The 25713-nt window shown below is 38.3% G+C and overlaps 1 protein-coding gene across 4 annotated transcripts in view; it reads right to left on the bottom strand.

The window, feature by feature from the left end:
- The window catches only part of dlgap4a (discs, large (Drosophila) homolog-associated protein 4a), a 200222-nt gene that overhangs the window by 3501 nt on the left and 171008 nt on the right, over positions 1-25713 (bottom strand). For all 4 annotated transcript variants that reach the window (XM_057822329.1, XM_057822322.1, XM_057822339.1 and 1 more), the window contains 4 exons: positions 24735-24948; positions 8050-8465; positions 2806-2903; positions 192-628 (listed from right to left, as the gene is read on the bottom strand). In XM_057822329.1, coding sequence (XP_057678312.1) covers positions 192-628; positions 2806-2903; positions 8050-8465; positions 24735-24948 — 1165 coding nt within the window. The remainder of the gene's footprint in view (positions 1-191; positions 629-2805; positions 2904-8049; positions 8466-24734; positions 24949-25713) is intronic.

Below are 25713 nucleotides of genomic sequence, written 5' to 3'. Positions count from 1 at the left end.
GAAACCTGATAATCTGATGCAGGCTCTCAAGTTACTTGGCTCCCATCTCATTCATATTTCACAAACTGCAATAATAGCTCTGCCTAATGGCCGAGTGGTATTCAGCGAGATGTAGGCACAGTGTGCTTCCACCTTTTGGGGGTGATGTAGCCGAGCCAACAACAGATAAGTACTAACTTGTGTACATTTACCTTCCTCTGACAGCTTGTTGTCTTTGGTCTCCTGTTCCATCTGTTGACACCAACCCTCCATGCGGCCGGTTTCCGCCTGCAGCAGCTTCAGGAACCAGTTACCATCTCGGAGGCAAGCTGGCGTGCTGGCCTGTGCCGCGTCTCCTTGTGCGTTGCAGTTTCCGGTCCCCAGGCTTGGATCTGGTGGGGGCAGTGATGACGGATCTAAAGCCGGGTCCAGGGACTGTAGGGCCGAGGAGGACGTTCTGGATGGAGGTGACGTTTGTTTATGAGAAAGTTGTTCCAAGACTTTGTCCTTAGTGTTGGATTCGTTAAAATTTGTGGCATTAGGACTGGTGCCGTTGGCTTTGCTGCTTTCCGAGAGCGGGGCTTCGAGTTGTTCCTGAGGCTCGGTCTCAGTGTTTTGTCTGGAGGCCATGCTGCTGTCTCGGCTAAGACTGCACACACAGGCACAAACATCAGTCTCTGACTTAGGTAGAGGAGGGGAAAGACAATGACATGTTTCAAAAACAAATTCGTCACAATCACTTTGAGGCCACTGATAATGTCAAATAGCTGATGTGCAATATCCTCTACTACACTGGAACACTAACATCTAGGAGTTCAGAGCCATCCAGCATCAGTTAGTGCTGATTAGGATATTGTCTGGCAGAAACATTTAAATCTAGCCAGTCTTTTTGTTTTACAATTTATTGAGCAATTACAGTCAAAAATTGGTTTGCCATCCTTTGAAATGCTATGTCAAATGCTTATGCTGCTTTCATTTGGTGTCATAATTATGGTAAATACTATATGTCAAGTCGAAAATTGCATGTTAACACCTCAAGTCGTATTTTTATTGGAGAATTGGAATATTAGGTTTCCAAGATCTTTTACTTATCAAAATGACAGATTGCGAACAAGAAGTTTTGAATTATATGTTTTTTTAAGAAGGTTTATTAACAATATTTAAGTGTGTATGTACATTGTTAGTTTAAGTAATTCTGACAGTATGGATTTAAAAAAAAAAATTTGGTTAACCTCTTCATTGGATTAGATTTGTGTCTTTATTATTCAGTCAAAAAAAAAAGTAACTTCAATCAAAATACGGTATTTATTTTCAATAAAAAAAGTCACTTCAATAAAAAAATGCAAAAATAAATAAATTTGAAACTCAAAAAATGCATTTGAACATTTTTTTCTGTGATTTTTTTTTTTTTTTAATTGAAAAAACTTTTTTGATTGAAGTAATGTAGTTTTGCGTTTGGGCCACATTTTGGCTTGGACATTTGTGTCTATTATTCAATCAAAAAATAAATTGCTTCAAACAAAAAAACAAATACCAGTATTTTCAAAAGACAAATCACTTCAATCATAAATGAAAAAATTTTCATAGAAAAAAAGTTTTTGAACGCGAAAAAATATTTGAGACTCAGAAATTTGCATTTGAACACTTAATTTTTCATTAAAGCAGTTTTCTTTGATTGAAGTAATCATTTTTGTGTTTGGGCCATATTATGGTTGACATTTGTGTCTAAATCATTCAATCCCAGAAAAAGTTGCTTCAATAAAAATAAAATTTAAAAAAACTATTGTCAAAGAAAAAAAATCATTTGCAAAAAAAAAAAAAAAAAAAAAAAAAAAATTGTCCATCCCCAAATATATACGTATATTATTATTTAGGAAAATATATATATATTTTTTATCTGAAATCTTTTTTTTTTTTTGATTGAAGTGTCACTTTTTTTTGAAGTGGAACAAGTTTTGAAGACATTCGATTCATTCTGTGTTACCTCTGCGTACCTCGGGCTGCAGGCGGAGGCGTGGATGGCAGCTATTGTACGTGCAGCTCCTGATGCAATTAATGTGCCGTTTTCATAAGTTTGTGTCCGCGTGTTCACTTTGACAAATGACGGGTGGTACGCACCTCACAGGACTGCGTGTGTTTGCGCGTTTAAAGGACAGAGGACACTCTCACAGTGATTCTGGCTGCGGCGCTTGGGAGGGCACATGCCTTACTAACATAATAATGGTCATGACTTAATAACCTTGATAAGAGCACTTGCTCGGTTAAGAGGGAAAGGCCAGTGCCTAAGCACCACCTGGCGTCTGTGTGCACGCCACTGTTGGTAAGGACGGTCAGAACTTGAGTCAAAGGGATTTCGATACAACCTGAGAGGTAACTAAAAGTGCTTTCAAAACTGAAATCGGATGCCATGACGGTATTCTGCGAGTGTTCTGAGAGGCAGAGCGTGCTCCTTTCTTTAAATTTACACACGCTTTGTTGTCAAATCTGTTCATAGCTGCCTACAACGCTCACATCTTGCTTGCACAGCTATCTGCCTGACACTCTTGACAGCCCCGTCTAAGTGGCCAGAGAGACGCTCCTGGATGTGGCGCTGTGAATAATCGAATGGCACATTCCAACAATGCTCGGAATTTTCGAACGGGCCAGAGTGTCGCAGAGCGATCTCTGACTACATTTCTGAAAGCCATCTGAATTTCAGCGAGGAGAACTAATGAAGTGTTTAAAATATTGATAAGATTTTGTTTTCAAAGTAAAAATTATTCAGGTATATCCTTCTGTATAAGTCTTAAGACACTTGTGAGCTGATAATTTTGACTGTACACTTACGGCCTGCCGTTCTCCACTTGAACTCCAATGGACTGGAATTTTAGAGGCGCAGCCAAGGGCAATGGTTCTTCTCTTGTAACAGGCTGAAGGCAATCCACCTAATCACAGCAAAATATTCAAATCTTCTCAAGCAGTTGTACAATACAACACATTATGTTAAGGCTGCAACTATGAATCGAATAAATTGATAATAATTGATTAATGAATTCGTTGCCAACTAATTGGATTATCGATAATTTATGGCAACTAATTGTAGGTGTACTCCATGTAAGCGCATGCGCAGTAGCGACCATTTATTAATACAACAATGACAGCGGCAAGTGACTGGAGTGCAACACAGGCACACGGTCATCTTAAAACATTACAAACATAGCAACAATTCACTTTAAACAAAGTGAAGCAAAGAATCACCTGCAATATTGGCAAAATGGACTTTGCATGACACACATTATGTAGTCTCGTATCATGTAATTTGCGCTATAAAAACAAGAACTTAAAGGGGAACTTTGAAGTAAGGTTGGCCAACCATGTTTTTGAATAATATCAATGGCTAAACAATTATAAGCATATTTTCATTATTTTTTTTAACGCAACCCTTCCAGATTCTTTGCTTAACCCATAGCAACGCCCTTGACAACGAAAATGCTTTTCTTCGGCAATCTTCGGAAATCTTCGGAAATGACGTCACACCTAGACGTGCGAGGGAAGTCCACCATAGAACAGTATTGTTTGTTGCATTGCTTCTCGGTAAGATGCCACAGCGGTGTGTGGCGATGTTTTGTTCTCGCTCAAACGAAAAGTTGTATGAACGGCCAAAGGATAGCAGGGCACGTAAATGGACATCTTTCGTTCGCACGAAGCGAATGAATTTCACGCCATCATCGAGTAGTGTTCTCTGCTGCAAACACTTCGAAGATGCCTGCTTCCTTAACCGGTCTGCTTATGATCAAGGATTTGCCAAAAAGTAAGTGTGATTTTTGGATAGATGACTGATGACTTTGTCAAAGCATAGCTGCCTACTGTTGTGGAAATGAACAGTATAAGCTATGAGAACCGCTGACAGGTGACAGCTGAAAGAAAGCGTGTTGGTTTAGCGTAGCCATTGAGTCAATCTCGCAGCGAATCAGCGAGCGTGCAGGTCACGCAGTGAATCATGGGAAATGTAGTCTCGGGACAACACTGAAGTGGTGCTTTGTAATCTGTTCGCTTGTGTGAAAAAACTACATTTCCTCACGCCATTAGACGCCAATTCCTGCCGAGAGCTGTGCCGAGCTGTGTTTTAACTTTTCCATAAGAACTGCTCCATGTGTTAATAAAGAGACAAGGTTGTCAGCGCGTCGTGTGTTCGATATATTTGTAAACAAAAAGCTCATAACAAGACACTATGCACAATCCGTTTAAGAGACGCTGGAGTGGGAGGCGAGGAGGAGATCGGCGAGAAGCAAAACTTTGCGGTCGAATGTGGCGGCAGTCCGCTATTATTTTGTTTTCTTATTGTTGCAACAATAAAGTGGAGAAAGCCATCGAAGACTCATCTCCTTCTTTCCCCCCAACGTTTTTATATTATTATTTTATATGCACGAGAGCTGCCGGATCTGCCAAAATGAACATGAAGTCTGATTATTATTTTTTTTAACAATGTCAACAGATAGACAAAAATATAACACTATGTGCAAATGCCTGCATCTTCAAATCATAAAAATAATAACAGCCTATATCTTACCAATGTTGTAATCTCGATGGGTCTTGTATCCATTCCATGTCAGGTAGTCTAGGTACACTGTTTGCATTCTGATTAGAGTCTGGCTAATACATGTTAGATCCAACATAAAATTCCAAGCTCCTCTTCTTCCTCCAACTCTTCAAAAACTTGGATCTCCTCCCTTGCGCTCGGTCTATCGCTTATATCGCTGTTTGAATCATTGTTTGAAGGGCTTTGTTTAGCGGCCGTATGTATGGAGCTGCCAACGCTGTTCCCGGTGTGACGTATCACTTCCGGGTTCGTCCCCTTTCAGGCTCGAACTTCGGAAACGCGATTATTTTGTCAAATATACAACATATAAATTATTTTTTCATGCTTTATTTGGTGGACAATGTTTAATTACTTTACTTGTGACCCTATTTGGCATGTGAAGAAATTAGTTCACACTACAGCTTTAAATCAGGATCAATTAATTTAGCACAGTTAAGCAGGTTGTTGAACACTTCGTCCATGGGTGTAACGTATCACGTGACTGTATTGAACAGTTTCAGTTTTGTTTCATGCATTATTTTTCTTAGAAAACCTATTAGCGCGTGGTAAACTATATACAAAAATAACAGTAAATAAAAAAACTCCAGTCCCCATTCTGTATCAGCAGCTTAAAAAAACTACATTCGATTAATTTAATGTTGTGAATCAACTGTTACACTTGTTAAAATTGCTCCCGTTATTCCACAATTTCCTTTCTGTCTACTTTTGTCAAAGTTTTAAAACTATTTCATCATTTAAAGATAGATTCAAGACAAGATTCTGCCGATTTAGGAGCATTTTAGATAAAAAGTTAATTAGGTTCGCTACAACAGAGCCTTCTAGAGAGGTCTACTGCTTTAAGATGGCGGCTGTTTACTTAAGCCAGAAAGTCTGTCATTTCGCATCTCTGTTCAATAATACATGTTTCAACATGGACGTCGTCTGCCATTTTGCATCTAGTGTTACATATATATGATATCTACTGTAGCTGTATGTTTGTAGCAACTAGCAACTGGGTGTTGTTTGTAGCGGCTGTCAGCCGCAGTCAGGTATGATTGTTTTTTTATCTAGCAGCATGAGTTGAACATGATATTTACTCTCTGTCCGTTCCTCATTGTGTCCCAAAGACCGCGCTGACTGTGTTTTACTTCCGCTTTACCTGGTATAATTCAATAATCGGAATTTGGATATTTGTGAATCGTTCTCGAATCTTCCACGGCCGAATCGCGAATAATCTAAGAATCGGAAATTTCGCATTCCTCTAATGATTATAAATGCATTTACACAACGAAATAACGCTGGAAACGTTTGTTAAATATATTTCTCGTATGAGACCAAAGCGCCACATTCGTTTACATTCAACGAAGCCGACACAGGTTTCTGTATAGCATCTTCAACAATCAATTTGAATCCTTTCCAAACCCCACTCCTACTGCAGTTGTTTGCTTTTCATTCCCTTGTCTTTAGTTTTTTTTTCACTCCTCGCTGCTCCATATCGAAAAGGAAATACCAGGATGCTCGCGGAGGGCGCCAGGGCTGGAGGGGAAGATCGAAAAGAGAGCGGGGCCACTGCGTTCAACGTGCGTAGGCATGCACAGCGCCTTTTCTGTTTTATCCAAATTATTTATTTTATTTATCATCCATACATATTATGTATATATATATATATTAGGGCTGTCAAACGATTAAAATTTTTAATCGAGTTAATTGCAGCTTAAAAATTAATTAATCGTAATTAATCGCAATTCAAACCATCTCTAAAATATGCCATATTTTTATGTAAATTATTGTTGGAATGGAAAGATAAGACACACGACGGATATATACATACAACATACTGTACATAAGTACTGTATTTGTTTATTGTAACAATAAATCCACAAATGGCATTAACATTCTTTCTGTTAAAGTGATCCACGAATAGAAAGACTTTTAGTTCTTAAACGATAAATGTTATAGTTACAAGTTATAGTAATTTTATTTTAAAACCCCTCTTCATGTTTTCGTTTTAATAAAATTTGTAAAATTTTCAATCAAAAGTAGAGTTAATATAATAATAAGAAGAATAAAAATAACAATAATAAAAATAGTGACCAAAGTTTTACGTGTATTTTGCATAGCTATTTTGATATGGAATGCCAGTTCATTTTGCATTGCTGTTTAAGAATAGGGCCTCATTACTATAGACTGAAGTGCTTTTCTTTTTGTGAAAAAAAATTTTTTTTTTTTTTTTTGGGAGAGATAGGAATATTATTTTTGTTGTGCTTTCACTAAACGATACTTACATTGGGGAGAGCAAGTATTTGATACACTGCCAATGGGTTTTCCCATTGGCAGTGTATCAAATACTTGTTCTCCCCACTGTATGTTTGTTGTGAAGGAGTTGCCAATAAACGGCGCGGTCCAAAGAACGCCTGTGTCCACTCGCCTTTACTGTATTAAATATATCTGTACATATCCTACCCAAAATACAACAAGAGACACATAATTGCCACTAAAAGAAAGAAAACTTACCGAAATATGTGTGGATCACAAATAGCAATTTGCGTTGCATTGTGAATACAGCATAAACGTCTCACAACTACTAATTCTCCCACGTTTTGAAGAAATAACATGAGTATGGAACGGCGCTGCCCCCAAGCGGCCGGTGGCATTCTCTTCACTCTTAATGCCCATAAACGGCCTCATTGTATAAACGGTTTGAGGCAATATGCGAGATGGTCATTCACCCAAGCGCCAGCAGAGGGAGGCAAAACTCCATAACAACAAGTGAGCTTTTCACTGAACAGTCTGAGCGGGACATCTGCGTTAATTGCGTCAAATATTTTAACGTGATTAATTAAAAAAAATAATTAACGCCCGTTAACGCGATAATTTTGACAGCCCTAATATATATATATATACATATATATATATATATATATATATATATATATTTTTTTTTTTAAATTAGTGAGAGAGAAGTCGCCCAACCCGACAGTAAATAATCAACAAGTCGCTCCAGAGTATAAGACGCACCCTCTGCCAAACTATGAAAAAAATACTGCGACTTATAGTATGAAAAAAAACTGTACACTTAAAAGAGTACAGTTGTACAGTTAAGTCAGAAATCTATATATAATGTTATTTTTTAAGTATTCATTTTGTCTTGCTACCGAGAACATGCCTGAAACAACTTTATTAAATTACGACTGTAATTCCAAAAAAAGTGACATTTATCCGATTAATTGTTTAGTCATCCGATTATTCAATTATGAAAATAATTATTTGTTGCAGCCTTACATTTTGTACAAATTAAATATTTGTTTTCCTAGCAATTTCAATTTTTTCACCGCCACTACTTTTACTCTTATTTTTAAACCTTACATAATACTTGATGTAGTAGTTTCATTTTTTAAATCATTTTTGTTACGACTACAATATTTTTCTTTAGTCAGAACTAACAATATAATTTCATCACCCAATGTCCAATAAGATTTTCTATCTCTAACTGAAGAGTCAACAAATCTTACCTGAATTCCAATAGAAGATAGCTTTCGTTTGGGTACAATGGGAGGCTGCTCCAAAGTGAGGCCAGTGTTCAGGGTGTCATTTTGAGGCTGAGCAGATGTTGAAGTGGTGGAAGAGGTAGTGGGTGGAAGCTCACGAGGGGCTGGAACAGGGGGCACAGAGGCTGCAGCAGCGGCAGGAATAGCAGCAGGGGAAGCAGTGGGAGCCTGCCTCCTCTTGGCCAGACCGCTGTTGCGGATGCTACAGAGACTTTCAGAGGAATTGCTATGTCCCGATTGGCTGTTTGCTTCACTTCCGTGGTCTTGTTGGTCAAGGTACGTGTCTTGGGCGGACTCTGTGCTGCTCTGAAGTGTCACTGAGATGAGAGGTTTGGAGGTGGTGCGGGGTGGGACTGGAGGTGGGGCCTTCCTATTGTTGACTACACACAGAAAAAACAAAAAATCCAAATGACTTATTCGTTCATGCTCATCTGCCTAAACTTTAACTAAAAAATTAAAAGAACAATATTGCTAATCAGACATCTGGTCCAAACTTCATTCCTACCTCTATCATATGCAGCCACCTACCACTATTTGTTTTGTTAACCTTCTGTTTTGTTATATGACACTGACATCAAGTTGTCTCTGTGGATTGTACTTTAAGTGCCACTCCTTCACTTTCTCAGTGCTATCTCAGCTCAAAGTCCTTTTGTCACTTTTGACAATTCCCGCCATTGTAGATGCAGTTTTACATAAATAATACGCAAGTTAAATAGCAATTTCTAGTTTTTCATTATAATAATGATAAAAATTTAATTTATAAAGCGGTTTTCAGGACACTCAAAGATGCTTTACATTGCTTTATTCATTCACTCCATACTCGGTGGTGAAAAGCTACTATTGTAGCCACAGCTGCCCTGGGGCAGACTGACAGAAGCGAGACAGTCAATTTGCACCATCTGACCATCACAAATGGTTTTCACACTTTTATACTTTAGTCAAAACAAGAGGGCGTCCCTACTGTGACTAGCCCTATCAGGAATACTGATACCATGGTCACCGAGAAAAAGCCCGGCCAGAATCCTCGCTTGCCAATGTCTGGACTAAGTGGCGATTGGTGTAACCTCAAAAGGGAAAAAAATGAGTGAGGTGGTTGTACAAAGATCGCAGTATTGCTTACTCAGTGGTGGTCCCTAACCACCGGACAGGGGACCGGTACGTGGCGCATATGCTACCGGCCGCGCAGAAATAATAAATAACTTATTAACGACCACATTCTGCTTGCTTACTCTATAGACGAATCCGAGTAAATATATGTGGACATCACCCTCTAGTGGTGGCCGCCATTACTGGGGTGTTTACACACCTCAGTAGCAGCCCAGCGTCAATGTAAACAGTAATATTAGCTGCCTGTGTGCTGCGAGCGGCACATATCAGTAATAGCGGACAGGATACTTCTGGTCGTTTTCAATAACTATAACTATAAAACTGGATAGGATGTCATCATAAAAATCAATAGGAGCAATCATCTATTTTTTTTATATCTATGTGCGCTTGTCCTCGATAATGACGTATGTCGTAGGCCCATCAGATTTGTTCCCAGGAAATAATAAGACCACACGCTAGCGAAGATGACTGAAAAACAGACGTTTTTCACAGCTTTTTATGGGGATAAGGCCACCTGACGAGTAAGGAGAGGAGCCTACACCAAGGCCACTCTGCATAATATGTGGCCAAATGTTAGCAAACGAGGCAATGAAGCCTTCAAAGCTGCTTCAGCGCAGAGACTAAGCACCCCAGAATGATGGATAAGCCTTTGGAATTTTGGAAAGAAAAAGTGCAAGCATGAAGGTCAAACAATTAGCGAGGACCACATCAACAACAGCAAATGCACTGAGAACATCGTACCTCGTGACGAACCATAATGCTAAAGCCAAGAAACCTTTCACGATTAGAGGAGAATTTATTATGCCTGCGACCAAAGATAATTGCCGTCAAGTTTTAGGAGAGGCCACTGTTAAAAAAAGGTTGATTAACCATCTGGTGAGTTACATTTTCCCTGCACTTAACGTTTGTTTGTAGACCCGTACTGTAATTTTATATTTCTTCTATTTTTATGCCACACATTGCCGGTCTGTCAAAAAAAGGCCCACATCACACTAGTCCGTGGTGCAAAAAAGGTTGGAGACCATTGGCTTACAACACCAAATACTGTTTAGACCTTGTTATTCACACACACACAAATTTCTTTCAGACCTAAACTGAAAACAAGTTTTCAGCCATAAATTTTCGGCCTTAATTTTTTGGTGCATCCCTACTCAACATTGTAATTATCATGCCATTGCTCATCAGCTAACAACCCAGAGCAACAGCAAAGCAGTCATTAAATCCCCACAACCTACACAAACATTCTTGTGAGAATAACGTATGCATGTGAAAAAGCGCACATGTACAAGATTATAAAACATTAAGTCCTCCATGCCAGACACAAAGAGGCTAAAAATAAATTCTTACTGATGTAATACACTTTTGCATGGATTAACCATTTAGAACGAGTGCAAATATAATTGTGTTAAGACGAGATATTAAGGCCTGCAATAATTCATAGCCGTAGTATTATGACGACATAATGGATGACCGAGTCACCACCCATGGGGGAGTGCCATGTGGTTTGAAAAGCAGCTTGACCCTTACTTCCTACTCCAGAAATCTGTGAGTCGATAATCCAAGTTCTTTTTACATAAGTGGTAAATGCATAAAAGAATTTTGACATTTCAATTAAAGAAGTTGAAAGAAAATATAAGTTTACATCAGGGTCCGATATTAGCTACCATTGATAGTGATAGATGTCCATTTTGACTTCCAATTAAAATGAAATTGAACTCCTTCAGAAGAGCAGAGTATGAACTGCAAGCCCGGGCGTTTAGCTCAGCGGTCAGCACATTCGACTTCCATGATGACAATGGACGTTCAATAGGGTAGGGAAAGTGACACCAAAACCACAGTTAAACTGACAAACGTCAACTCCAAATTGGGTGATACTGATTGGTAGTGATACTGCATCCATCAGGTGTTCCAATATTTATCAGTAGAGGCGTAGATTATACGCGATTCGGCCGTGGAAGATTAGAGAACGATTCACAAATATCCAACTTCCGATTATTGAATTATACCAGGTAAAGCGGAAATAAAACACAGTTAGCGCGGTCTTCGGGACACAATGAGGAACGGACAGAGAGTGAAATAGCAGTTTGGTTTAATTTTGGAACTAATGTACAAAACAATAAAAGCGGGGGTGGGGGTGCATTAATAATTGATTTATAATTGAATCGGAGCCTTTGAATCGTAATCAAATAATTAGGTGCCCAAAGATTCCCACCTCTATTTATCAGTATAGTGAAATTGAGTGCAAATATGAATATTTACTTTGCGAGTCCAGGGTTTTTACAGTTATCAGCAAATCTCATCTAATAATTTTTAATGCCACTTTAAACAAATTTAATGCTCATGCCCAACCACAGATAGTTTCACACACGCAAACAAATTGTGAGTTCTCCAGTAATGACTTTTTAACCGATAACCTCATATTGTCCAACTCAAAAAATCCGATCCCGATATTATGGCAAATTGTATTGTGTTGCCCCACTGGATACTTTAATGATGATAAATGTAACAACTTCTAGGTTTTCCAATAAAATTCTGTGAAAAATAAGGGAACAACTTCAAAAAAATGTCTATTTGCACCACTATATTTATTGTTGAACTGAAAATAGTGCAAACATCAGTTTTTTGGATCAAGTCCAGGTGCAAAGCGCCAATAAGGCACTGCCATATCACATATGGCTCACACAGTGCTTCTGGCGCAAAATAATAACAAAGGCACATAGCTTCAGTACAGTGATGAGGTATGTAATAAGTCTATAATTCATTATTTTTCAATCACCAATTTGCACTATGAATGCAAATGGGATGCTTACATAACAAATCCGAAGCATCTTAGTTTAGAGACATCTAATGGCCAATAAACATTAATAAAACAATAAACTGCTGTGCTGAGCTGAGACCAGCCCTTGAACAAAGGCATAAGGCTTCTACATTCACTTTGAAGGCAACATGCATATTGGCCTTAAAACCAATAATGAAAAGCAGATGTCAATATTATCCAACAACATTTTAAAATAACTCAGATAAAAAATTTAAAAAAAGTTTCTTTAACTGTTAAGTTTACAAAATTTTTAATGACTCGACTATCTAGTTAAATTCTTTTTAATGCTTTTTAAGGCCAGAATTTTGACTAAATCTATTCAATGAATTTTTAGGCTTTTTAATGATCCACATAAACCCTGGAGTCACATTACATTTGTAGACCCCTAAATTTTCTTTGCTAGACTAAAATTTAAGGTTAGGTGCCACTGTGCTCGTAGTTAAAAAAAAAAAAAAAAAAAAAGTCTGGAGCTATATGACACTAAATGTGAAATAAAATTGATTCTAATCCCACAACTAAACTGTAATACAATAAAGTAAAGCAATTTTTTGTTATGATTTTCTAATGTCAAAATACTCCTCGAAAAAAACAAATCATGTGTCTAAAAGCCAAGAGAACCTTATAATTTCCAGTGGAGTATAGTGTTATTTCCATTAACATTTTTCCCAAAAGTAGAGTAGGCGCTCTAGTTTGGGATTTGGCAAATCAAGTTACAGCTGTGCCAGGTCATTTTTATTCACAGTGAAGAGAGTTAATTAAGGTGATAAATGAAAATCTTTACAGGGATACAGTTTGACATCTACGCATGGACTCAACAAGGTATACAAATAACCAGCATCCACAATCTTATTGTGGCAGAACCTTTATGAAGTTATGGCTATGAGCCAAGCATTGTTTTTAAAAGAAACTCAGCAGTCCAGTGTTGACTGCTGAGTAGGTTATCTGACAAATAAAAACGACAGCACAAATGATTGCATGCATACAGACAGCATTACTCATATAACTGAAGACTACAAAAAAACAAAAAAAAAAAAAGATACATTATACTGCTTGAAGATTTTTCTTAACCTTTTCCCCCAATCCCTTTCTCAGTAAATTCCCATGTCCATGAAACCTGCACTTACTGGTAAGTCCTGTTGGACTGAACGAAAGAGACTAATCTGATCATGTAAATATATCCAATTCAGGATGTGAAACTGGGACACAGCAGAGCACCTGGCATTATTTACATACTGTTAATAACAGGTGTATGCCGCTGTACTGTTCCGATCCACACCTAATGACCTTTTCATTATTTTCATTTTATTCGAGCAATTAAGAAACATCAAGTAGCAACTGACAAAGCCAAAAAATGCCGAAAAAAAGCCAGCAGAAGTTAAACTTACTGGCGCCTGCCCGGGGCAATTGTGGATCAGCTCTTTAGGTCAAGAATAATCAATGTTACAATGTTGTACTTTTAATATAATTTAACAGACTAATTCCTATTGTATTAAAACAGTAGACTAGATTTAACAGAACTGTTCAGGTTTCATTTAGTTATTCATACTTCTGACATAATGGATCATTGTTTTGCAATGGCCTTTACCTGGTTGAAAATAGTGTATGAATGTCATTTCATATCATTGGGTTTTTTAGTAATCGCTGGGATAGGCCCTACCCATTCTGAGACCCTCGGAAAGACTGATATCTACACACACACATTACATATACATATACATATATACATATACACACACACATATATATATATATATATATATATATATATAATCTCCTCTCTTTCTGCCCTCTTTGAGCAGCTAAAAACGGGGCTATCAGGTTTGGAAACATTTTTTTGGTTTTTTTTTGCTCTCATTCTGCATGAGCCAGCTCTTTTCTCACGGTGAGTCCATGCCATTACAGGGAGCATTCAAGACTCACACTGTGATTCATTGTGTTTTGTTTATTAGAAGAAAGCAATGGGCAGGAAGAGGGGTTATGGGGGAACAGAAAGGAAAAAGAGGGGAAGAGTCAAAAAGAGATGTGATTAGGCGGGGTGGAGCATGCACAAATCAGCATTGTGAGGTGTAGAATCCAGTATTATGTTAATCACTTGTAAGTGTGGATATGTTTACATCCTATTCTATGCTGCCTTATCGCTAATTCTGGCACCGTCAGTTTCTCTACTTGCGTGTGTCTAATGGCATCCAGTCATGCGTGAATCCCATCAAACGTGTGATAGTCCAGCAGACAAGTGGAAATGATGCCACCCCAGGACCAAACAATTTATGTTTAACATATGTTTTAAACATTTTGAATAATAATTGGTTTCAATTATCGGCCTTGGTTTCAGCCAAGAATTATCATTTCGGTACATCTGTAATATATAAATAAACACACGCACACTGTGTTTGTTTCCAGATGAAATCAACAACAATAACAAACAGGATCGATTTGTAATCAAAAAGATATGTCGATATGTATCAGATGGGCGCAATGCCACAGATTCCTAACCCTACAGAGTTTATTGTGTAACAACTGATCAGTCTTCCATTCACTCAAAAGATGACCTCATCAATGAGTGAGAGGAAGTGTGTGTAATAGTTCAGGATGACTCATTGTCTCTCCATGGTGATACACAGACACACCAGGATAAGGCCAGCAACTTCAACGAACGCACCTTGTTTATGAAGTTTAAACTTTTAACTCACTCACTGCCAGCCCAGGTCAGAGATTATGTGTTGTGTTAGTTAGTAAAAGGAAATTGACATTAAAAACACCAACTAATGGCAATAGACATCCAATCCTTTTCAACTGGAAAAGGCTGGAAGCAATCGAATCCCAGTTAAAATGGATTGAGCCTCTATTAATGTCAATGGCAGCCAAAGAGTAAACGTTAAAGTGGCGAAAAATAAAAGCGGCAATGTTCTAAACAGACATTTCATCACGCTAACAGCACCCTATCGTTACGTTTATTTTGACTGTAATGGTGGAGTAAGTTGTTGTAGCTTCAAGCAGGGCATATGGGAATTCTAATTGTTCAAATGCAAAGCACTAAGCTTTAGTGTAGCTAAAGCAGGATGCTTATTATTAATTCAATATGTAGCATTAATAACCAACAACCTCTGCCGGAAAGTACTGTACTATGGAAAGTGATTTCTGATGTTTTTTCTCTTCCTCACAATGATATTCCCCAAATGAAATAATAATCGTTTTAATAGAAAATTATAACAAATATTTGGCGACTTGTCACATGCTGTTAACTACACAGGTAATTACAAATATTAGCGCGAATATACAAGTGTGATGAACCTAGTGAGCCCTTGTGTTGACGCCTGATCTTCTGTTAGCTTGTGCTGTGCTAACTAGCCCCGCTCCTGTCACGGTGCACTGATATTAGACAAGGCATTTAACTCTGGGCAACATTAGCTGGAGGCATCGTATATCGGTGATAAACACACCCACAAAAGTGGCAGCGTTCGCCACGTTCACGCCACGCTGACAAGGGCGGCCACTGTACAACCAGCATCTCCTTCCTTCCTTTCTTCACCCACGTTAGCTAGCTACGTCAAACCCCACAATACAATTTAGGTTAAAACCGGTTGGCGCCTTTCTGCTATCAAGAAGGTTGCATCAAACCGTTAGAATAGTCATCTTGAATGAGGAAAATCTGATTTAATGACCTACTGGATCATCGGCGGGTTGAAAAGCTTTTTTTTGCGTCCATTCTTGAAATAGTGACGAGAAGACGCAGACGGGGAAACGAGCGCAGCCATAAGATACACAGCGCCGCTGTGAAAGAGGATTTTATAGTTCACGCCCTGCGACGAGGATTGGAGTGCGCGTCTTGTCTGGATCGGTTTCACGAATGGCGATTGGACGGTCTGTCATCAGTGTTATCGATGAACGCAGCCATTGGTTCAAATGTCACCGAGGCGCCCTTTATTTGATAGGTGAGCGTTCACTTGTCTCAAACGTCGCGGGAACCGACTCGATTTTTTTCCACGAGATAGTAACACTCTGGCTGACACTGACGTCGATCGTCGTCCAATTCATTCAAACTGCGAGGGCGTTGCAGCGATCATTCGATCGAATTGAATGAATTACATTCCAAATTGTAGTTGTATTCATGATATCTATATAAGTGCGACGGAGTGTTGGTGTCAAACAAAGAAACAAAGAAAAAAAAAATAGCAATAATTAAGAGAATTATTCTGACTTTCATCTCACACTGTTATACATTTATTCTCGCATTCCTATTTTATTTTATTTTATTTTATTTTTCGTTATTTCTTGGTTTGGCCCTAATACTCCATCGTAATGTAAGTACAGGTATATATGATTCTCTTTAAAGGTTAAATGTGATATGAAATATAGACCACTTCAAAACATCATGATGACAGAATTTATGATATTTGTATCTAGAAAATTAATTTAGCACTCAAATCTCGTTGTCTTTCACTAATTCATGGTAAATTCAAATTAATTTATCAGGAAACGCCCACTTTTTAAAGCGATTCTGGTTATGTCACAATCTGAATTGGCTGCGTTTACGTGGACAAAATGTCTTTAATCTGATCAGAATTTGGATTAAAATTATGATCGGATGCACTATTCTGATCGGATGCACTGTTTTCATGAAAACACACCATGGATACTACAAATATTGATCCAATCTGGAGTTTTGGTTGGATAAAATTATTTTGATGTGCAGATTGACCAAATGCAGTATACTGGAAATTGTAGAAAAAGAACAAGTCGTGGCGACTTCCGTGTCAACAAAACATCGCCCTGTCCAGTTCTATACAAGGGCATAGGTTTGGTCTTAATATTGGTAGAGACGAAATAACAGCATAAACTGCATGTACACTTTTTGTTTGGTACAGTACATTAATAAGACCAAACATATTTGGTGAATGGGGGTCAGGGCTACATTTATCACCAGTATGAACCTAATTAATTGAAAGGCAAAATGATTAATGCAAAATAGATCTGTATTGACCTAAACTAACTTTCAAACTGCAAATTGATAACGTCTTATTTTTATAATTTTTGTCAAATCTAGTAAAATAAATTTCTCCATCTTTTTTTGAGTGTTAAAGGCTAATTAAAACATTGATGCGTCAGATTCTTACACTTACTTTAAGTAAATATTACTATTTGTTTGGAAAAAGCGGCATGGAAAATGAATGAAAATGAATGAATGAATGAATGAATGTATTGAGCCCATACATCTAAAAGTTGGTCATTTTTCATCTAAATCAAGAAAAAAATTCTTTCAAATAATGTTTTGAACAATATTCTTGAATTAAGAACATTTCTGACTAACAAGTTTCTCTTTTAAGATTAAATATACAAACTTTTTGCTTAAAATAAGTCTTAAGCTTATTTTCAGCTAGCTGTTTTTCTTATTTCAAGAAGTCTCAGCATTGAGATTTAGTGGAGTGTTCCCCACCTCCACAACATTGACGTCTTTTTACATTACTTACAGTGGCTGCTGCTGGCGGAAGAAAACTTCTAATATCCCTCGTCTTTGAAGGGGGGAGTGGAGGCGGCATGTTGTATTTCTGTCGTGCTCTGAATGGGTGTGTGTGTGTGGGGGGGTCAAGTCATTAGCCAATCAAACGTGCGTTTGAGGGGAAAAATGGACTGGCACATTCAGCGAGTGAAAAGGGGTCAGTGCAAGTCTGAACATAATGAAATTACTGTAATTCACTTAATAATGGTAGGATCAATTTAATCCTTACAACATATAGGAAGACAATCTAAATGACCAACAGTTGTGGTCAAAAGTTTACATACACTTGTGAAGAACATAATGTCATGGCTCTCTTGAGTTTCCAGTTATTTCTACAACTCTGATTTTTCTCTGATAGAGTGATTGGAACAGATACTTCTTTGTCACAAAAAAAAAAACATTCATGAAGTTTGGTTCTTTTATGACTTTATTATGGGTTAACAGAAAAAGTGATCAATTCTGCTGGGTCAAAAATATACATACAGCAACACGATTTAGCAATTTCTTGTGAGTGATTGTTGACTTGAACAATCATTGACTTGAACAAGTCAGGAAAGTCACTTGGAGCCATTTCAAAGCAGCTGCAGGTCCCAAGAGCAACAGTGCAAACAATTGTTTGTAAGTATAAAGTGCATGGCACTGTTTTGTCACTGCCACGATCAGGAAGAAAACGCAAGCTATCACCTGCTGCTGAGAGAAAATTGGTCAGGAGGGTGAAGATTCAACCGAGAATCACCAAAAAGCAGATCTGCCAAGAATTAGAAGCTGCTGGAACACAGGTGTCAGTGTCCACAGTCAAGCGTGTTTTGCATCTCCATAGACTGAGAGGCTGCCGTGCAAGAAGGAAGCCCTTGCTCCAAAAGCAGCACCTTAAGACTCGACTGAAGTTTGCTGCTGATAACATGGACAAAGATAAAACCTTCTGGAGGAAAGCTGTTTGGCCACAATGCCCAGCAATATGTTTGGAGGAGAAAAGATGAGGCCTTTAACCCCAAGTACACCATGCCTACCGTCAAGCACGGTGGTGGTAGTATTATGCTGTGGGGCTGTTTTGCTGCCAATGGAACTGGTGCTTTACAGAAAGTAAATGGGATAATGAAGAAGGAGGATTACCTTCAAATTCTTCAAGATAACCTAACGTCATCAGCCTGAAGATTGGGTCTTGGGCGCAATTGGGTGTTCCAACAGGACAATGACCCCAAACACACATCAAAAGGGGTAATGGAATGGTTAAATCAGGCTAGAATTAAGGTTTTCGAATGGGCTTCCCAAAGTCCTGACTTAAACCCCATTGAGAACTTGTGGACAATGCTGAAGAAACAAGTCCATGTCAGAAAGCCATCAAATTTAACTGAACTGCACCAATTCTGTCAAGAGGAGTGGTCAAAGATTCAACCAGAAGCTTGCCAGAAGCTTGTGGATGGCTACCAAAAGCGCCTAATTGAAGTGAAAATGGCCAAGGGACATGTTACCAAATATTAGCGCTGCTGTATGTATATTTTTGACCCAGCAGATGTGATCACTTTTTTCTGTTCACCCATAATAAAGTCATAAAAGAACCAAACTTCATGAATGTTTTTTGTGACAAAGAAGTATCTGTTCCAATCACTCTATCAGAGAAAAATCAGAGTTGTAGAAATAACTGGAAACTCAAGAGAGCCATGATATTATTTTCTTCACAAGTGTATGTAAACTTTTGACCACAACTGTATATAACTGTCATTATATAATGCAAATAAGGTTGCTTAAAAGTTGGTGGGGATAATTTAAGCATCCTGAAAAGTTGGTAGTGTTATGTCCCTATCGTTTCTATGCAAACCTATGCCGTTGGTTCTCCATTCAACGTTAATTTTATTTCACTTTTTTCCCCGTTTTTCTACCGTCAAGTATTTAAACAATTTTTTCATGCAAGAATCAGTTTTTAGAGAATCAACACAAACCACCCCTCTCGTTTGAAATAAGATTTTGATCATAGCGGGCTGAACTGGGTCAGAAAATTCTGAACGGCGTGTGCAGATGAAGCAATTTTATTCCGATCAGGCTTTTAATAATAAATATATGTGTCCATGTAAACGTAGCCGCCGACGACCATTCCTAGCTTTCAAATGCTGTGCTACTACATAGACCTACTGGAAAATGACAGAAGGGTCACATAGCAAAAACAGAATAAAAAACCTACGCGCAGCATGCTAGCAGACTGCGAATATCTGCAGGCCTTTCTGGGTGTGATGTAGGGTGAAGAAACGTCCTCTTTTGCCCTGCCAAGTTCTCTTTTCACATCCTCTCCGTAGTGTCCAGCCTGGTTTTATAAATTTATGAAAATGTCTGGTTTTTATGATTTTTCACGGGACCAATTTGAAGAGAATCCCTCCGGCTGCCGGGGGGCAGCACCTGCCTTAGTTGACGTGGCTCCTACTAGTAGGGAGGGAAGGAGTGGTCTTCTTGTTTTTGTTTGCAATTTACCCCTCATATCATGGGGCATTAGCACCATCTACTGGATTGACGGTTTGGCAAGAGATCAGGCAGTTACAGACTACAATAAGGAGTAGTTAGTTCTAAGAGACATGGCTCCATACACCTTTCTGTAAGTTTATCTCCTGTTAATGTCTTCTGTTGTATACTGAGTTATATGTGTACACAGAGATGCAATGTGTTATAATAGTCTTGAAATTGTTCTGCGTTTGTGTATTTGGTTGAATGTTAGTATTATGTTCTAAGTAGCTGTGTTTCTTATGCCTAGGGTTTCCGTCATCTATGTTCATAAAAGGAAATTCTAAATTGAAATGAAGGAGTATTTCTTCACAATAAGCGTGTGTTGAAATTGACACTTTGCACAGAATACTACGGTACTGCTGCCTGTGACGTGTTCCCTAAGCGCCTGCCCAGTTGTTAATTTTTTTCCGATAAATACGTATAAAATGGCAACTGTTGACTTCTGTCAGAGCTTAGTACTGGCGTAATCTGTAAAATCCCGTTTGATGTCGCATTGTTGCGCTGCCAATGATTGTAAACGTTTATGGCAAAGTTTGATTTTGCTTCGGCTCATGGTACTCGCTAATTGGGTAGCTATCAGTGAGCTAAGCCGCGCTAGGCATTATGGGAAATGTAGTTTTGAACTGTTCCGTTTGAAAACATGCTGGTTGAATAGTTTGTCAGTTTATTGTTGGTTAATGTTTGTGTGCAATCTAGAATATTGAATGTGAATAACAGTTGAGTGGGAATTATCATGATAGTAATTTATAAAAATGTTTAGTTGGCACATAGCCTCCTGTGTGTGTGTATTGACTGGACTACATTTCCATGGGTCTGCATTATATTATATATTTTTTTTATCATGATCTATTTTGTTTTGGGGGGCTTTTAACTGAAATTTTCTATACAGACGGCAGAGGCGCACTTTAAATATAATAAAGTGATATAGGCATCTTTGTGAGAACTTTTGAGCAATATTAAAGTATCTCGAGGCCGGGTCAAGTGTTTTCTTTTTTGGAAATCAAAATATGGTCACCCTAGTGTGACGTCAACTTGGAGGGGCCGGGGCAAAGGCAGCTGAGGAAGGAGGCCTAAATGGGATCTACAGTACTTTCAATATTAACCATTTTCTGTCTTTTTTGATGGACTGATGTCAAAAATATGGCTTACCATAATTTCAAAATTACTTGCTGCAGTATTTCATAGCATCTTTAAGCATACACACGACAAATGGTGTCGCAGGTCATCGGGTCATTTCCTATCGCCACGAGCGCGCCAGTCACATGCAACGATCCTTCATCTCCAAATTATACAAGTCGATAGCTTTTCAATGTCTACTCTGGATCACTGAGATGCTATGATGACATAATTACAGACTGCATAGAGTCACTGTTAGTCACTGTTTGAAAAGGTCAAACTTGAAGGCATCTTTCCACTAAAAAGCAACAATACATAATTATTCTATTTGATTGGAGAGTGATGAACCAAGCTCAATCAAAAAGTAGAAAATGTATATTTTTATTTAATGTCAACGTTTAACAAATAAATATGCTGCAAGGTTTCGCATCATTAAACTCTTTAAAAAAACGACTCAAACTCACACTGCTGTATTTTTGTTAACCGTACATGTAGTTATGTAAGGTGAGGTGTCAAAGAGAAAAGTGGTACACGACAGTGCCAAACCTCTTAAACTGGGGTGTTTAAGCGCTCAACGATAGCTTGTCAGTATTCAAGTTATTAGAAGGAACACATATACCAGTATTGCCGTATAATGTTGCCTTTTTATTCTTTTACATTTTGTCCACAGTGGAACTTGAACCCCTCCACACTGGATCCAAATTGTCCTTACAGGTACACAGGTGATCTATTACGATTATTCGCAAGCTTTTTTTTTTACACCAAGAATGCTTCCATAAAATATTTACATTAAAATCCTGGTACATAGCAGAGCTAAATGTTCATCAAGAAAAATGTTTTTCCCACAAGCAAGTGTATTTTTTTCAACCACAGTGAAAGTATGCACACTTTGAATATTAACCCAAACTTAGTCAATAAAAACTACTTTGTATTTCACATAAAAGTTAACTAAAAATTATACTCCTAAAAATGAAACTGGTTAAATGTTAAATGCAGGTGTACATTCATCCTTCATCTACAGTTTAATCCGGGGTCAGGTTGTGGGGGCAGCAGCTTTAGCAGGGAAGCCCAGACTTAAATGTGTTCATCATTAAAAAACTACATATTTAAAAAAAAAAAAAAAAAAAAGGTTAATCATGTTGAAAGCAATGCTACAAGCTTAATTTTAAAAGGTTTTATTGTATTCCATATTTTAAAATGCATTTATATCTAAATATGTGTTTTCTGTACCACTACACGAGAGGAAACGCACATGTCACAAGTGGTACTCGCACTATTCATTAATTCATTCATTTCTCATGCCGCTTTTCCTCACGAGGGTTGCAGGGGTACTGGAGCCTATCCCAGCTAAACCTGGGCAGTACACACAAAAATGAATCAGGCAGGTTGTAAAGTTTACTAAAAGACAGTATGCATTTTCAGCAAGAAACCATCATGTTTCCAAGGTGAGCATGATTGAATCATGCAGTCTCTACATAAATATGAACAGTGAATGAGGAGCTTGATTAGATATTGTTGATGCAACATAATGTTAATGTGTCTTTCCAAGTAATTGCAATAGTCTCGTGATTTCTCGCGAGATTTAAAAGTAGGATTGCCAACTCCCTGAAAAAGTAAGGGACACCTCATTTGTACCGTCACCACTGAATAATTATTTTGTATGTGAAAAGAGATTTTTGTATTAGATGGGACTTTGAAAGGCAAAGGCCCAGCTAGTAAAATTCCTCAACTTTATTTTTATTTATTTCTTTTATAATATTATTATCCACATTTTTTCGGCGCAGTGGAGACTCCAAACCGTTTGACCGACCGGCACCGTTTAAATATCAAAATGACCGGAATTCCATTTGTTTTTAACGGCAAACATTTTCCCTTCATTTTCAATGACAGGATAACATAAGTGGTTGTGATTTTTGACCACTTACCATTACAGCCCATTGACATTGAAGTGGCGCCTAAGTAAGTCGATACCACTGACAGCTATGTACGTACATGCCATTGACTATCATGAATGTCGCTACTATTGATGCCAATGTACTGGATTCCATTGAGGCATATATAAATTGATGCCATTGATGGCCATTTACGTTAAAATTAGGGCTGTCAAACGATTAAATTTTTTAATCGAGTTAATCACAGCTTAGAAATTAATTCATCGTAATTAATCGCAATTCAAACCATCTCTAAAATTTGCCATATTTTTCTGTAAATTATTGTTGGAATGGAAAAAGATAAGACAAGGCGGATATATACATTCAACATACTGTACATAGGTACTGTATTTGTTTATTATAACAATAAATCCACAAGATTGCATTAACATCATTAACATTCTTTCTGTGAAAGGGATCCACGGATAGATTCTTAAAGGATACATGTGAGTTTGTATATTGTGACTAAATATTGCCATCTAGTGTATGTGTTGAGCTTTCAGTAAATGATAATGTAGTGACAAAACTGTTCTGCCCAAATGCATGATGGGAAGTGGGTAACCATGACTGTGAGTGGCGGCTGCAAATAATATATCTTCTCTGTGTTGTGTACAATGCAGGGTGTTAAGAAAAATATCAACTCCTGTCATTCTTCCCCACGTTGCTCGCCTCAATAGTTATAACTGCTGTGGAAGAGATGTCAAAGCTTTATGCAATTAAAAGCATGGTCCAAATGAATGCCTGTATCCACTCCACTCACCTGTCACTGCCTCTTAGCTCTGTATATACATAGTACGTCGCCGTTGTATTCTGTTTAAGGCAATGCGTGAGTGGGTCATTCCGTGCATCCATTAAATATTTAAACGTGATTAATTTAAAACAATCATTACCGCCCGTTAACGCGATAAATTTGACAGCCCTATTTGTGCCTTATGTTGGCTCATCATGTGTGCTTTATGTAAAAGGAACACAATTGCTAAATACTGAATGAAAGCATTTTAATCAGGTGCAAATTATGTATTTCTTCAATGGCGGTTCAACATGTGTTTTGGGGTGAACATGAGTGCCTTATGTTGGCTCAATAAGAGTGCTTTATGTTCGCGCAACATGAGTGCCTAATATTGGCTAAACATGTGTGCTTTATGTTAAGAGGACACAATTGCTAAATGCTGAAGGAAAGCAATATTATCAGGTGCAAATTCTTTCCATATTTTTTTAATGTCAGTTCAACACCCCATTTTTTTTAGTTTAGGAGGGGTACACCCTGAATTGGTTGCCAACCAATCGCAGGGCATAATGAGACATACAACCATTCACGCACACACTCATACCTACGGACAATTTTGAGTGTTCAATCAGCCTACAAAGCATGTTTTGGGGGCGGCTGTGGTGCAGTTGGTTCCCCGAGTGGTCCTGGGACTGAAGGGTCAGCGGTTCGATTCCTGGCTAAGACTGCCCACTGTCAAAGTACCCTTGGGCAAGGCACTGAACCCTAATTTGCCCCCAATTGATTGGCAGCGGCTTGCTTGGCAGTAGTACCATTGGTGTGTGTGAATATGCGTGAAGGTACTCATATTAGTGTAATGTAAATGTAATTAATACACAGTATTCATTATAGCATATTTTATAGATGGTTGTTAAATGGAACACCATTTTTATATTAAAATTGACACTGAAGAACACTCACTGGTATTTGAGTTGTAGCTTTTGGCGGTGGGTGGGGGTGAGTCGGAGTCCACCGAGGCTGTATCTTCATCCTGTGAGCAACCAGCCTGGATGGCCCTCAGGTAGCTGTGGCTACGTGACCTAAAGCAGGTTGGCGCAGGAAGGTCCAAGGCTTCCACTGACTGGGATTCCCCCTCACAGTGCGGAACAGAGTGGCCAAAGTCACGCCCACATGCCTGAAAGATCATGTGCAGACTCACCCGCTCAGGGCAGAAGATAGACTAAGAAACGTGCATTCACTACCGTACTTTTCGGACTATAAGGCACGCCTGACTGTTAGCCACCACCCACCAAATTTGACATGAAAACGACATTTGTTCATAGATAAGCCACATCGGACTATAAACCGCAGCTGTCCTCACTGTATTATGGGATATTTACACCAAAAGATATGAACAGTAACACTTTTTTGACAGAGGCGTCATAAGACTGTCATAAGAATGTCATAATTGTGACATGAAACTGTCATGAGCATTAATGAATGCTTAAGACAAATGTCATTTAGTGTAATCCGGCAAATTATCTCACTTTTGAATAGGTATAAGAAATTCCAGCTGGACATAACTGTAGTTAGTGACAAAATCAGTGGTGGAATGTAATGAAGTAAAAGTACCTCGTTATTGTACTTAAGTACATTTTTGTGTATCTGTACTTTACTTGAGTACAATTATGAAGTGGTACTTTTTACTTTAACTTCACTACATTTTACAGCAATCAAATTGTTGCGTGCGCTAAACGTTACTTATGTTTGCTTTTCTTTCATTGTGAATAAATAGTTTCGTTTTCATGCCTCCAGCGCAATCAGTAAGCCCCGTGCAACGATACCGTTATTGAGCTCTAGAGGGAGCAACACGAGTTCAAGCAAGATTAAGCAGGTAAACAAGATATTAACCAATAAAAAACAACAGTGAGGGCAGCGCGCCTTCAGATCGGTGCTGCAC

Source organism: Corythoichthys intestinalis, chromosome 2 (genome assembly GCF_030265065.1).
Source record: "Corythoichthys intestinalis isolate RoL2023-P3 chromosome 2, ASM3026506v1, whole genome shotgun sequence".
NCBI lineage: Eukaryota > Metazoa > Chordata > Actinopteri > Syngnathiformes > Syngnathidae > Corythoichthys > Corythoichthys intestinalis.
This window is presented reverse-complemented; position numbering and strand designations above follow the sequence as displayed.